At 35.4% G+C, this 16,338-nt stretch overlaps 1 protein-coding gene across 4 annotated transcripts in view; it reads left to right on the forward strand.

Annotated features, from left to right (window-relative positions):
* The first annotated feature begins 329 nt into the window (after positions 1-329).
* LOC150095101 (retinol dehydrogenase 13-like) overlaps positions 330-16,338 on the forward strand; it is a 161,033-nt gene continuing 145,024 nt past the window's right edge. For all 4 annotated transcript variants that reach the window (XR_016550174.1, XR_016550173.1, XM_090411553.1 and 1 more), the window contains exons 1-2: positions 330-439; positions 6,225-6,343. Coding sequence is in view for 2 of the 4 variants with exons in the window: in XM_090411553.1 (XP_090267679.1) it covers positions 363-439; positions 6,225-6,343 (196 nt within the window). In the remaining 2 variants the exon portion in view is untranslated. The remainder of the gene's footprint in view (positions 440-6,224; positions 6,344-16,338) is intronic.

Genomic DNA, 16,338 nt, shown 5'->3' on the forward strand with positions numbered 1-16,338 from the left:
TTCAAATTAATTCTCCCACATTGCCTCAAAACCTTACCCACATTTTTTCCCAAATCCCCTTTCCTTTCAACACCCTAATAGCAAAACTATGCATATCACAGAAAGAAGACAGCCAACAACATCCAAAAAAATGTACTTGCGAATTTCTTCCTCTATTACTCTGAATATATATTTGTCTTTAAAATACATCTATAATGCCCTAAGAATTCTTGAGTTAAAAGCCAATGCATTAAAAAAAGGGGCACTCCTAAACGAAAGCAGGCAAAATAGCCGTAAAAATAATGAATTTGTTAATTCTTCCGTCCGTTAGGAGGCCTTACGACCAACGTGGGAGAATCACATGTACTTTCGTGTAAACAAAAATGAAATATCAACCGACTAAACCTATGGTAATTGGGAGTGCGTTTGGTGTTTTTGTTGGAGGTATTGTTTTTTTCAAGTGAGTGTCTTAATTAGTTAAGAAAATGAATTAAAAAATAAATGAAAATATTTTAGGATTAAATTAATAAGGAAACGTGTGCGAATGAACAGAAAAGCTAAATTTAGTTCCTGAGGTAGCACCAGGAATGGGGATCAATCGTTCGCTGCTGTTGGTACACTCTCCCTCGATGAATCTTTGGACTCCCTGGAGGTGTCACATAATAATAATAATAATGGGGGATGGTTAGTGCAAAGTATAATTGCAAAGGATGCAAAGTGCAAAGGATAGTTGTGGGCTGAGCAGTTTAATACGCTTTTTGTACACTAATGCCAAAAGCAGGAATTTTTGGCCCAAAAGTCCTTGGTATTAACGAGACATAGTTGACAGAAGGTGATATTACTATAAAATGTGAAGGCTAGAGAATTTTTAGAGCGAATAGGGGGAAAACAAGATGCGGGGGAAGGGTACACTACAGGGATAGATAGATTGCAGCCAAAAAAGAAAAAAAGAGTAGTAGTTCAGGGAGATGGAAAGTAGCGCAGATTAGAGTTTTTGAGTTGAGCTAACGGACGTTTGGTGTGAGATAGATGCTAATAGGGACAAAATATTTAGTCCCTTGCTGCTCTAGACCAGAGATTGCAAGGAAAGCTATGAATGACAGGTAATTATTATTAGGATTTAGCTGTGGGGACATGGATTGGAAACGGGTGTATGGAAATGGAATTTATGCAGCTGCTAAGGCAGCATATGATAGAAGGTAGGATTTAGAGTGCTGGATCTTGTGATTACATCAGATAATTTAGTTATAACTAAGATGGCTCTGTGTTGTGGCTAGATGGTAAGAATGTGGAATTTTCAGTAAAGAAGGGTGTTGTATAAAATTAAAGTTGGTAGTAATAGCAAAGTCAGGCAACTTCTTAGAGTGGTACCACAGGAGGACAAATTGCAAAGAAAAAATGTTAGTCATTCATGGGAAGTGGTCAACGGGTGTTTGAAGGTAGTGGTAGCAAACCTAGTCTAAAATAGGAATTAAGTGAATGAGTAGCTCATTAAGCAGGAGTTGGAGGGGAAAAAAAAAGCTTGTGGAGGGAATTTAAAGAGAAAAAGCAATCAGCATGCCCACAAACAGTATAAACCACAAGCCAAAAAGGGTGACCAGTATGGTTAGAAAGAAATCAAAGTATGACAGAGAATTATCTAAAGTAATCCAAACTAAGTCAAAAAAGTTCTTTTCAATATATGTAGTAAATGAAAGGAAGAATGACTATGGTAAAATAATTTTGATGAATGCTGATGGTAGAGAGATGTGAAGCAGATGAAATAGTTGAATTACTGAGCAATCAATTTGCAGAGATGTCCAGGCAGAGTTACTGCAGTAATAGATGTGATAAGGGCTGATGTGTGTATAGAATATTACAGAACCCTGATGTGAATACAGCTATGGGATTTTGTGGAATATCAGCTCATGCATTACAAGAATGTGCTTGGTAACTGGTAGTGCTCTTGACTAAATTGAGTCTCAGTTCTGGTAGAGTTCCCAGGAAGTGAAAAGAGAGGAAAATATTTGTTTCATAAAGGTGGTTCCATTATAGAAGTAGCAAATTGGCATACAATCAGCATTTCAGGAGTGGTCGTCAAGGTATTAAAGAAGTTGGTTAAGACAAAATTCAGGAATAGATGGATAGACATAGAATACTGTACTGGGGAAAAGCATGGATTTGTGAAGGGTAGATCATGCCTCAGTAATTTACTCACTTTTGATAATAAAGTGACAGCCGAGTTGGATAAAGATAATGGCTACAGAATGATACTGCTGGACTTTTCAAAAACATTTGACAGGGTACCACACAGAACTGTTGCAGCAGATGGGTTTGGATATGAAACCGGTGATTGGATAAGAGGGTTGTTAATGGATAGATATCAGAGTAAGCTAGCTGTAATCCAGAGGTATTTTAATAATAAGGTTTTATACCTTTTCACTATTTGTATATGAGAAATACATGATTTCTGCATTTCTTCAACCAAGAAAAATAACCGGAATTGATGGCAAAGGAAATCAGTTCTGGTTGTTTTTCTTGGAAGAACAAAAATCTACAAACAGGTAGAGGGAACCATTATGGGTCCCCCCACACTTACCCCTCTTGCCAATTTTTACATGGAAAATCTTGAAAAATAAGCCATAGACTCAACCCCTCTCAAGCCTTCTATCTGGCTAAGATATGTAGATGATGTGTTCTCTTATTTCGCCTCATGGCCCAGACATATTAGACTCCTCCCTCAATCACCTCTATAGCCTACATCCAAGAATACAGTTGACAATGGAAAAGAAAAATAACAATAGTTTACCCTTGACACTTTAGTAACACGCCTTCCTAATTGTAACCTTTCCTTCTCTTATATAGAAAACCTCTCACAGGCAGATACATTCACAACCCCCCCCCTCCACTGCTTAACAATATGGCATTATAAAACTAACCAATAGAGTCCACAAGCTTTGTTCCAGTGGAACTCTCTTTCAACTGAACTCAACCACATACACAATACCTTCCTTTCCAATGGCTACAGCGATTACAGAATTAAAAAAAATAATCAGTTCCTCTCCCATTCCTGGCTATCTCTTCAGAAGGACTTCAGAAATGCCATCACCATACCCTACATCTGTGGCACATCAGAAAACATAGCCAGGTCATTAAAAAAGTACAACCTCCACACAGCGTTTAAGGGGTAAGTGTAAACTTACTACCCTTATCCGTTCCACCAAAGATCATCTCTCCCTCCTCTCTTAGTGCCTAGAGTATATAGAGTACTCTGTTCCTGCAAGCTGGCTTACTTTGGACAGACAGGCAGATCAGCAGTCATCTGTTTAGAAGAACACAAATCATACATCTGCATTCATGACTATGGTCAATCTGGCCTTGCAGACCATGTTTTGGATACAACCCACAGGATCTCCTGAAAAAAAAGCCACCATGCCCCATCATAGTAAATTAAAAAAAGAATGACTGTTTTTAGAATCTGCAGCGGCACCCAAAAATCAACCGAATTTAAATAAATATGGTTGCATAAAACTTCCCAAAATTTGGAAAACTTTAATTATCAGAGATCCCACGTTACATCCTAGGCCACCTACAAACAGACACACTACCTAGATTAGGACTTGAGTCACCCATGTGTTTCACTTAGTATTGTATTTGAGTGTGTTATTACAAAAGTTATTTGTAATCCCTGAAGATGTCTCAGTGACTGAGATGAAATATTGGAAGCAGTTTTAATTAGTTAATTTAATTAAATTTTAGTTGAAGTTAGTAATTTTAGTTAAAATTGGTTAATGCCTGTGTAGCTCAGTGGAAGTGGTGTTTACGCTCCTCAGTGCCAAACTGCCCAAAGAAAGAGCATCACTAGTGCGATTCTAGTTGCCAACAGGAGGAACTTTTTTTTAAACCTTTTTTCAGTTGGTTCTTCCCGAGTCAGTTGATCTCTGGCATGGGCAAGTGAGTTTTGTCTCTCTGAAACTCAAGAAAATTGACCCTGGAACCCACACTATTTTCAGACATTAAAAATATTGTGTTAGGGTTACGTACCATGAGATGGCAGCAATAGCCTTGGATCAGCTATCTCTGATTGGCTTACAGTAGAGATTGAACTGCTCACTCAGTCTCCAAAAGTGAATACAAGGCATTAGCTGATTTTTTTTTATAGTTTTAATCCTTTCCCAGTGGTGAAAATATTCCATTAAACTTCTAACATGATGTTGGAAGTTTAACCTCACAGCACTTAAGCCTCAACACACGCACACACACTGTACTTGAATCTGGACCACGCTGTTTAACTTTTATACAAATGATGTAGAAAATGACTCGAGGGAAATATTCAGGTTTTTTTTTTTTTTTCTGATGATATAAAATTTGGTAGAGCAATAGTTAATAAGGATGATATAAAGATCTTGTAGGATGATTTATATAGACTGACAGACAGTATGAGCAAAGAAGAATAGCTGTTAGTTTAATATGGCAAATTGTAATTAAGTTGTGCATTTTCAATGAAAAGATAACAGCTGTGTACTGTGTTGGAACTGGGCTGCAAGAAATTAATGTGGCTAGGGATTTGTGGGTACTGTGCATGCACTCTGATTATATTGCAAAAGTGGCTAAAATAGCTTGTAGAGTTACGGGGTTATTAAAGGACACACTGACAGAGACGAAGTTGTTATACTTATTTGATACATAGTCCCATCTTTATTATGAACAGATCTGATCAACTGGGTTTTTTGAAAATGTGGAAATGATTCAGATGCAGGTTACCAAGATGCTCCATATATATGAGGATAGATTGGAAATTTGTGGATTTCAGAAATTGGTTATTAGGTGGGGAAAAAATGGAAGGGTATAATAGAGACATTTAAGTCAATTAAAGAGATTTTTTGGATTGATCCAGATTAAATTTTTCAGTACATGACTAGGGTGAGGAAAACCATAGTCAATCCTGGAAATTAAGTAAGAATGTGGTTAGCAAGGGCATGAGGACTAGATTTTCATTTGTATGGAGAATGGTGAATAAGAATGGATTGGAAGAATCAGTTGTGCTTTGTCAGTGCATGAGGTCAAATGGATTTCATGTAGTGCCCATATAATAGTAATGATGTATGCAAATACACATAAACGCAGAGTGTACTGTATATTTTTTCATTAATCCATACTCTTCTCTTTCCAATTCAGATTAACAGAGATTTTCTGTTAAATGATATAAGATTTCTTCTTTTAATGCATTCTAAAAATGCCCTACAAATCAATGTGGCTAAGCAGTGTTAATGTCTGAATTACTTTCCAAATAGAGACAAAATCTATGTTGGAAATACATTATGAAAATTATGGAAGCAACTACCATGTTAGAGTAAAACTTGAGGTAACACGAAGGAAAGGACTATATTGGAAATAATACCCTGATCATCAGAAATGATCACTGTATTTGGAAATCTGAAAACTGCTGTTGTATAATATAAATGTAAATATTATTTCTTCTCTATCTCTCTTTACTATCCTGTATAATGATATGCATGCAGGAATACCTCCCCGCCCCCCCTTTTTTTTTTTTACAAGATTCCCAGTGTTTTTATAAATATTCTAGTAGGATAGCAAACATTATCAATTACTTACAAAAAAAAGTAAATAACTTTAAAAAAGATATTATTATTATTATCGGGCTTCATGAAGTTACAGAATTCTTTGCAAGAAGTCTGTCACTTGTGATAACTTTTGTTAAATTCATTACCAGTACATTTATCTTCAACATGATTCTCTTAAACAAATCATGATTATTTTATTATTATTATATTATATTATTTGATCACAAAAGAAATGAAGAAATTATGAAAGAATTAAACCAAGAACCATTAATAATTAAAATTAAAAAATATAAGCATAAATGGGCGGAACACATTCAAAGAATGAAAACAGAAAGATTACCAAAACAAGCATTAAAGTACAAGCCATTAAGAAAAAGAAAACCAGAACGTCCTCTTAAACGATTCAACGATGACTTCTAAGGCCAGAACAGGCCATGCTAGGCCTAAATCCTTGATATTCATGATGATGATGATTATATTTCATGTTAAATAAGGATTATTTTGAAATTGGTGTAATTAGTCAAAAATGCATTAAAATTTTATTTTGAATCAATTATGATTTGTGAGTTATAAAACAGTTTAATCTTCTTAAAAAAGAAATTGATATTGCATCTTGTGGGAGTGCATTTATTTTAGCTTCCATAAAATGTTTACTTGTTTTGATATTATTTATTCATTTAGAGAATACATCGGTGGCTGCAGATACAGAGGACCAGAGGTTCTTAATGGAAAAACAGCTATAGTCACTGGTTCAAACACTGGCATTGGCAAGGAAGTGGCAAAGGAATTTGCAAAAAGAGGTAATTATTTTTTATAATTTATTTCCCAGTATCCTGAATTATGATTAAGTATTTCAAAAATATTACTAATAATTAATTACTTTTAGCAAATTCAATCTACTATGGAGTGATGATTAAGATAAGGTATTGGAAAATTACGTTACAGCTCACTTTCTATAATACAAGAATACTCATAAAGTGATATTTAAATCAAATGAGAGAAGTAATTATACTACATTATAACTGGACTTTGCAAAGCCATTTGATAGGATGCTTCACAAAGCCTATTACAGAAATTGGAGCAAATGAGAATGATTATGAAGCTGGTGATGAAAAATGATCACTGTATCATTTGTCATCTGCACTGTCCTACCAGATTACTCTAGAAGGATAGTGTCTAAGAGACTGAAAGTGATCAGATGTATAACCTAATATGCCATAGGACTCAGTGCTAGTACCATTGCTGTTTAATTTATACATTAATAATATTGGAAATTATTTGAACTAAAGCATTAGGTTGTTTGCATGTGATACTTGCTGAAGAGGACAATAGTAAATGAAATTAATGTATAAATACTTAAGGAGGATTTGAATAGAACATCGTGAGCAAAAGATAATGACTGCCAATATTAAGAAAGATTAGTTTGATTGAGGAGATTATAATCCTTATGTTTCATTGAGACTGCACTACATGAAACTGAATAAGGCTGTGGATTTGGGAGTGGTAGTGGACAGGGAATTAAAGTTCAGGAAACACATTGCAAAAGTGGACAAAACAGCAGACAGAATCAGACAGAATAGCCTTTTGGCTCATTATCTTAGCAGACAGAATCATTGACATTAAACACACACACACACACACACACACACACACTGAGTAGGGATAAGGAATTAACTCTCCCTTTGGACTACTGTAGTTTGGGGCTTCATGGAAAAAGAAAGTGACGAAGTCCAGTAACCAAAATAATATAAAGTCTGTGGTGTCCTCACTGTGTGAATGGATTAAAGTTTTGGTTGTAAATTTTAGTTTATCACTGGTCAATTAGAAATTTTGTAACTAAAATCAATACAAGCAGATGTATTCATTTCAGACAAATTATGGAGACTACAACCATGTTAGAAATAATTATTTTAATTTTCTGACATTTTGACCTTCATATTAAAGTCATCATCTGGAGTACACACACATATACTGTGTGACCACAGATGCGAGACCCCTCAACACTTCCTCGCATGGCAGAAGGTGAATCCATTCCGATAATAGGGTAATCAATGCATTTCGTGTTGTGAGTTTATTATTATATGTCAGAAAATTTTCTTTTTCTTTTATGGGAATTCTAGTTTATAAAATGGTAACTATTTTGCTTGTACAACAGTTGGAAAATTTTACGTTTAAAGCACGTGATTTTGCGTGTTGGTGACGAATTTGTACATTCCTTATTCCTTTCTCCCCTTCAATATGAATTGACTCTTCTTGGCACATTGTCAGCTGAGGTTCTGGCATCAGTGGGTGGACAATATATACAGAGACAAGCTACATTACATTTCACACAGCATGCCAAAGAGACTGATTTGATCAATGGTTATTCTACTGGCCTCTAATGAAAAAAAAAAAAAATAAAATAAATAAATGAAATAAAATAACTACATCAAAGCTATATTCTATTTCTGACCACCTCAGAGAACAATTTCATATAGATTACAGCAAAAGTGATGTCCTAATTTAACATGAGAGTTGTTATATTAGAGTTAAGATTCTGGATTACCTACAATCCTATGTATAATTAACTCTTAGGCAGAAAGGTCAATGGTGGTTAGAATATGTGCCTTCCATATTCTTGGGATTATAGGCTGTTTGTTTCTTTTTTGGATAGGAATTGTGCTTCCTATTTCCCTTATATAGGGCAAATTAGAGGTGCAGTGAATATGGTATACTTCAGTCTGGGCCAGCAGAGGAGGATGCTTGGATGAGTTGAGTAAGTTCTTTAATTTTGCAGGAGGTTTAAAGGTGGCTTTAAGGTTGTATTTCTGTAGCATTCTGTTTATTTTATCTGATATCCCTTTAATGTAATGATATCCCTTTTATGAAATGGATACAGTTTTTATTGTAATCTAGTTTATTTTTTTAAGTGAGGTCTTGTGAAGAATTTTGTTGATAGTATTTTGGCTGTAGCCATTTTTCAGGAAGGTATTGCTGTTAACTTTTAATTCATCTTTAAGTGCTTGTTCATTGGAGCAAATCTTCAAAGCCCTGTTTTTTAGTGTGTTAATGACATCTAGTTTTTGTGTTGGGTGGTGGTAGGAGTTTGTGTGTATATACATTGGCCAGTATGGATAGGTTTCTGGTAAACAGCGAAGCAAAGACTGCCAGAAGGAAGATGTGTGACAAGTGTATCTAGAAAAGGAAGTGTGTTCTACCTTTCAATCTCAGTTGTGATTGAAAGGAATATACCATATTCATTGCACCTGAATAGGTAATTTTCCCTATATAGGGAAAAAAGGATGTACAATTCCTTTCCAAAAAAAAAAAGAACATAAACGGCACATTAAATTTAATAACTATGGTAAAGCTGGCCTTTCTGATCATGTCCTGAATACTTTACATAGAAGTGACTGGAAAGACACCTGTTGTTTACATTTTACCAAAACGTTGTATGAAAATAAATTTAAGGAGGCCTGGGAAATTCTTATCAACCACCCTAATCTTAACAATAATGATGGTCTGAAAATCCCAAGAATATGGAAGGCACATATTTACATAACCCTTTCTGCCTAAGAGTTAATTATAAATAGGACTGTAGGTAAAACAGGATCTTAACTCTATTATAACAACTCTCATGTTAAATTAGGATATCACTTTTGCTGTAATAAAACTATCTGTGAAATTGTTCTCTGAAGTGGTCATAAATAGAATATAGTTTTGATGTAGTTATTTATTTTATTATTATTATTATTTTTTCACTAGAGGTCAGACCAGTAGAATAACTGTTGATCAGCTCATTGTCTCTTTGGCATACTGTGTAAAATGTAATATAGCTTGTCTCTGTATATATGTGTGTGTATACTCTAGATCAGTGCTTCCCAAACTGTGGGCTGCGGCCCCCTTGGGGGCCGTAAGTTTTGTTGAGGGGGCTGTGAAATAATGAAAACAAATTTAAAATGTTTTAAGACTAAGTAGATTTTTTTTCATCTTAAAAGAAACGTATTTAATTTTTATTATTTATTATTTCTTTTTTGTTCTTTTTTATATTTTAATGGAAAAAATCACACATTGGTGTTGGTTCACAAATTTTGCTTCTTGCGTATTTCAGTGATTAATGAATATTAGCAAATATATGCTTATTCATATAAGTTTCATTTCAAAGGTATTGATAAGAAACATCATTTTGTATTTTGGTTTAAGCCAATAAGAATACAATTTGTTCGGCTAAATCCCAAATTGCCAGCCCATCTTCGTTTGTTCACTATCCAGGTAGATACCCAACAGGGTGCACCATGAGAAGGTGAGGATTGGACATTAGGTCAGAATTTCATCCAGGAATGCATTAGCAGAGCTAATCTCAGGTGGTATGGTCACTTAAACAGAATGGGCAAGGAAATATTAGTAAAACAAGTGTTCTCTGCCAGGTTGGCAGGAAAATGACCCAAAGGAAGACCAAGGATACAGGTGGATTGATATGGTACAATGTGCCTTAGACGATAGAAATATAAGATCTGATAATGTTGACGATTAACAGACTGATTTGGAGGAAAATTTTAGATAGGAATTTAGTAATGATGTAAATTTTTCATGTAGTACTATCATATCCTGTAACACCCCTTTGAGAGTACATGGCAGGAATTTGATGATGATGATAAGAAACACAAAAAAAGATTACAAATGCAAAATCTTGAATATAAATACAATAAATATTATAATAACATGTGTCTATATTACGATTTTTTTTTTCGATGGGGACCGTGAAATATTTTAATTTTTCCAAAGGGGGCCTTGGCATCCATAAGTTTCTGAGGCACTGCTCTAGATGATGACCTTAATATGAAGATCAAAATGTCGGGAAATTAAAATAATTATTTTTAACATGGTTGTAGTTTCTAAAATTTGTCTGAAACGAATGTAAATTCATTTCAGACAAATTTTACTGTGTAACACTAAAGAAAAAACAGATATATTATTTTGGGCACAATTTAAGAATTGATTTATTCCCTCCCCCACCACCATCACCAATCATATAAGGGTTTTTTGTTACAAAAAGCATTAGCATGGTTGATTGTTCTTCAGTGATAAAAATTAAAAAATAAAAATCCATTATTTTTATTATTATTGTATTGACACCTCTATGCAGACCAAAGACTCATTGCAGGAGATCCAAACTATTTACACAATTTATCATATCTCTCCTTAACCCCATTAACAGACAAAGTGCCCATAACTGACTGGCAACCCATTCCGTTCATTCACCACTTCCCAAGCGAAAAATGTAGTCTCACACACCTACTAACCACACCTTTACTCACCTTCCGGGGATGATCTATTGTTCTGCATCCTCTATCCAAGTTCTGAAACCTCTTCCTTGTTTCAACCCTATAAAACCTTTTTAAGTAACTTAAATGTTTCTATCATATCTCTTTTTATGCCTATCAATCAACCTCTGCAACCCACGGACCTTCAGTCTCTCCTCATGGGGAGCATTCCACAGAGACCAATCACCATCTTGGTCACTTGCCTCTGAACTCTCTCCACCACTTCCTTATCTCCAAGCAACCCAGTAGACTAGACCTGAGCACAAGATTCCATGTTTGGATGTATCAAGTCCTTATAACTTCCTTGTCTCTACTTGTTAATGTGTTTTTCAATAATGAGGTAATCTTATGAGCTACTTTGTCATTCTTAGCAATATATCTTTTAAACTTTGACTCTCTCAATCTACTACCACTCTCAAATCTCTTTTCTTAACAGGAGATGAGAGAAAATATGGATCACTGTAGGAAGTGTGATATTTTATTAGACTATGAGTAAACAAATGCTAAACAGACTGAAGAAATGAAAGATAGTGTAAATGGAAATGGAACAAAAGTTAGTGAGAATGAGAGAGTGAAAGAATACAAAAATGTAGAAGTGAAAGTAAGTGATAAGGGAGTGAAAGGAAGTATAAATGAGGAAACGGAGGTAAGGTGTGGCAGAACGAGAAGTAGAGAGACTACAGGAGTGACAGAGAGTGAAATTGTCGGAATGCAAGATTTGATGAAGCCGTTATTCAAAATGAAAAATGAAATGAGGAATATGTAGAGTGATATTAGATGTTTAGTGGGAAACAAATGAAAGTATGCAAAAGAATAAAATGGAAGAAAAGAGAGTAAAAGAGGTGACAATCGATTCAAGAGGATGGTAGAGTCCATATGGTCTGCTATCCAGGAGAAAGAGTGAACAAGATAATGAGGAGAAAATTAGCAAGAGAATTAGTGGTGGTTGTAGGGGCAAATGACTTAAGTGGACATAAGGAGAATGTGAGGACAAATATCAGGAGGTCACTGAGAAGAGTGAAAGATAACAGTATGGTGGGAAAGGTTGTCAGTGTGTTGCCCAAGTATGACAATGAGTTGAGATGAAGAGCCAGAATCATGAATGGTATGCTAGCAGAGCTGTGTGAGGAGAGTACAGTTTGTGGATGTATGGCATGTGTTTGAAGGAAGAATGGAATTATACAGACATGGAATGTATTTGAATGACTTCGGATTGAGTGCAGTGGAGAAAGTGAAGTGAAATATCAGGAGCTTGGCAATTGAAACAGTATTAGTGTCAGAGTTGAAGAAAGAGTGCAAATATCAGGACAAATATCAAAACTGATGCTGAACAACCAGCTTCTGTCCACTGTTTGGATTTTGGTGTGTAATGGTGAATCCAAGTCTCATCCATAGTAATAAATCAACGCACAAAATCAGTTTTATTCTTGTTAAAACACTCCAAGCACTGTTCTGAGATTTTCTTGCGAGGGCGTTTTTGATCTGCTGTGATCAAGTGCGTCACCCATCTTGCACAAAGCTTTTTCATTTGCAATTCTTCATTCAAAATATATCCTATATGTTCTTCTGAAATGCCTATAGTCTCAGCAATTTCATGCACTTTCATGACTTGCCGGTCATCCAATACCATATCGTGCACTTGATCAATGAGTTCGGTGTTGTTACACTTTTTTGGACGTCCTTCACGTGGATCATCTTCAAGGCTATTACGGCCATGTTTAAACTCGAAAGCCCATTAAACCTTCTTTTACAAAGAATTTTATAACCACACGATACTCAATTTTATCCATTTCAAGGGATAATACAGATAACACTTTTGCTTCAGACAGCTGTATAAAACAAACTACTTGATAGAATGACTTGCAATTTCACATGGATGCTTATGACAGATATACCAACTTAGAAAAAAAAAATCGTGCTAATAGTATTGCCATCTATGGTTGAGGCCGAGAACTTTTCAGACCACCCTCCTATGTATGTATGGGAATGATTGATTAGCATAGAAATGGGATAGATCAGGATGTGGATGGGGAAGTTGAAACTAAGTGGATATATGTGGAAGCGGTGATAGAGGTGATTGGGCGAGGGCAGGTGTGGTGGGGATATCACAACAAAGTGGCTTGGATAGGACTGGTTATAGACCTAAAAAAAAAAAAAAGTGAACTGCTGTGTTTATTTACAAATGCCAGAAGTATCAGAAATTAAGGAGATGAAATGGTTTCACTGATTGAGTTTCTTCACCGTAAAATTGTTGGAATAAGTGAAACATGGTTGAATGAAGATACAGTATTTTTCACGAAGGATAAAAAGGACAAGAAGGGAGGGAAAGTACTGCTGATGATAGCAGAGGAATTATGTCCACATAAGGTAGACATGAAAGAGAGAAATAATAGCAATGACAAATAGCATATGGGAATAAGGAAAATGAATTTCTTGAGTTCTCGAGAGACAACTATCTTGGGCAACATGTAAAGGAGGCTACGTTTAGATTGAGTTTTAGATCTGATCATTAAATCAGAGGATGTAATTGTGAGTGGGGTTTCCCACTTACTTTCAGTTGTTGAGAGTGATTATGAAATGATCACATGGGTTGCAGCTAGCCATATGCAGACGTCTGTGAGGAAAGGATATATGTGGAAGTACAAGACTGGTGATTATGACAAATTCAGGAAACAGTGTGGAGCAGCTATACCATGGAATGAGGGCTTGAGCAGTAAGGAAATAAATGCTGCTTGGGAAGTGACAAAGAAATACATAACAGCCAATTATATATTTGGATTAATCCTTTATCCAAGTGTAAGCGAAACGAAGTTTGCGCCTGAAGTACTTTCAGGACTTTGGCAACTCGTGGTAAAGGTGGTGTAAGTTCTCATCCACTTGCCTTAGTGTCTCCCATAATGCAAAGTACATCTCCTTGCAGAGATGTATAATGCTGTGCATTAAGGGAAGGGCCATTACCCAGACCGGTTTGGACCTTTATTGAGGTCTCATCAGTGGGAGCCAGACCCAGAGGTGGTGATACTAAGGTGGAAGTAATGGAGAAGTCATCATATTTACCTATACGAGTTGTCAAAAGGTGTCACACCTCATTATAATTCTCTGGATTAGAGATAAATTGATGGAAGTTTTTTCACTTGGCTATGCTACCAATTATGATGTGAAGTGATGAGAAGTTGTACCAACTTTGCCTTGAGTTGACCCAGTCCTGAAAATACTTCAGGCACAAACTTTGTTTGCTTACACTTGGATAAAGGATTAAACCAGTGTTTCTCAACTTTTTTTGGATTATGCCCCACTTCAATGTCTCAGAGATTTTGATGCCCCCCCTAGCATAATAGTCAGCCAAATTCTGAAAAAGTATAATATAAATATGTATATGTACATTTTCTAATTGCCCCCCCCCAAAAAAAATATTCAAATTGCCCCACGTTGAGAAACACTGGATTAAACCAAATATATAATTGGCTTTTATGTATTTCTTTGTCAGTTCCCAAGCAGCATTTATTTCCTTAATTATATAATAGCATATAATATAATATAACTTGGCTATGATACCAAATATATAATTGGTAGCATAGCCAAGTGAAAAAACTTCCATCAAATACATGACAGCATCAATATGTGAATGTATTCTGAAGGTTAAATGGCTAAATAAGGTAAAATGGATGAATGAGGGGCCTAAACATGAAATCTAGATGGCACTTTGGAGGCAGTACAAGATGAATAATGGTAATAATTGATTGCATGAAAAGTATAAAGAACAAGCCAGGAGAGTGACTCAATAAGGACAACAAAAGTGCAGTATGAACTGGAATTGGCAAATCAGGTGAAGAAAAACCACAAAGAGTTTTTAGATATGTGACAAGTAGAAGGAAGAATGATTATGGTAAGTTGAATGTTAATGGATGAAAATGGTAGAATGGTAAGTGCTGCAGAAGACATTGTTGAAGTATTCCATGATCAATTTATAAGTGTGTTTCATTCATCAGGGTGAAATCATGAGAAACTTAAGTGTAGAGGACATAGGAGAGGATGGCTTAATTATGAGTGAGCAGGAGGTATTTGAGGAAATACCCTTGATGTCAATAGGGTGATAGGATTTGGCTGTAGAATGCCTGTTTAATAAGAGTTTTACAACAGCACAAGTTCCAAGGGAGTGGAAAGAAGGTAAAATTAATTTACTGCATAAAGGCGGTGAGAAGGCTGTGGCTACAAATTATAGGCCAATCTGTATATCTGGAGTTATGAAGGTACTAGAAAGATTGATGAGAAGTAGGATGCAGAAATGGATTGATAATAGCAATATTCTCTGTGGTTATCAGCATGAGTTTGTTAAAGGGAGATCATGTTTTACTAACTTATTTATGCAGTATAACAAGGTGACAAATGTCTTGGACAAGGGAAATGCATATACAGTGGTATACTTAGATTTTGCAAAAGCTTTTGATAGACTGCCACACGACAAGCTGTTAAATAAATTGAAATAGATAACAGACTTCTGAGTTGGATCAGTGACTGGCTGTCAGATAGGTGTCAGAAAGTTGTATATGGGGGTGCAATATCCCGAAAGAGAAGGTCACTAGTGTTCAATTTTGGGAGTTGTTCATTTTTTATATTAATGATATTGGGATGGGTTTAACTGGTGATATGCAACTATTTGCAGATGCAAAATTCGGTAGAGCAATGCATAGTCAAGCAGATATCCACTGCTTCAATCTCTTGTCCTGATTCATACATCTGACACCCACTTTCATAGCATTTTCAGCACACTGTCTCTCTCTCTCTCACTCACACACACACACACACACACACACACACACACACACACACACACACACACACACCACTGTCGCTTTCAAACCAACATTCATTCGCCTTAAGTAATGCATACATCTCATAGACAGTGCACTGAATAAAGTCCATCTGGTTGAATTTCTTAAACATCAGTGCCATTTGCCATGCCATATAACTCAGCTTACCCTGCAAAATGACTTATATTAACTATATTTAAATAAAAATTTTAACTTAAACCTAATTAACACCATAATACAATCTAGTATTGTGGTGTTAATTTTTATCTAAAATCACTAATTTTTCTAAACTAAATAACTTAGCTTTCAGAGCTCGCCAAACACAGGTCTGCTACCATTATATATGCATGTAATGGCTCTTAGAATGTTATTTGGAATTTGTCTTTCATATAAGGCATTAAATAAAACGTTTCTTTTTACCTTATCAAATGCTTTTTCAAAAATCACTAAATGCAATATGTGTTTCTGTGTTTTTCTGTTATTAATGTTAGAACAGAAAGCTAGATTTATATACAAATATCTTTTTCTAAAACCATTTACTGCTTCCAGAATAAAGTCTTTGGAATATTTTGGAAGTTTTTTATTTAGTATTTTGCAGCACTCATTAATGTACAGATTGTTATTCAGTCTGTACATACTCCCTGCAGGTCTCTCTTAATAATAATAATTTCAAACTGGCAT

Source organism: Typopeltis vanoorti, chromosome 21, assembly GCF_054136105.1.
Source record: "Typopeltis vanoorti isolate ZY-2024b chromosome 21, IOZ_Tvanoo_1.0, whole genome shotgun sequence".
NCBI lineage: Eukaryota > Metazoa > Arthropoda > Arachnida > Uropygi > Thelyphonidae > Typopeltis > Typopeltis vanoorti.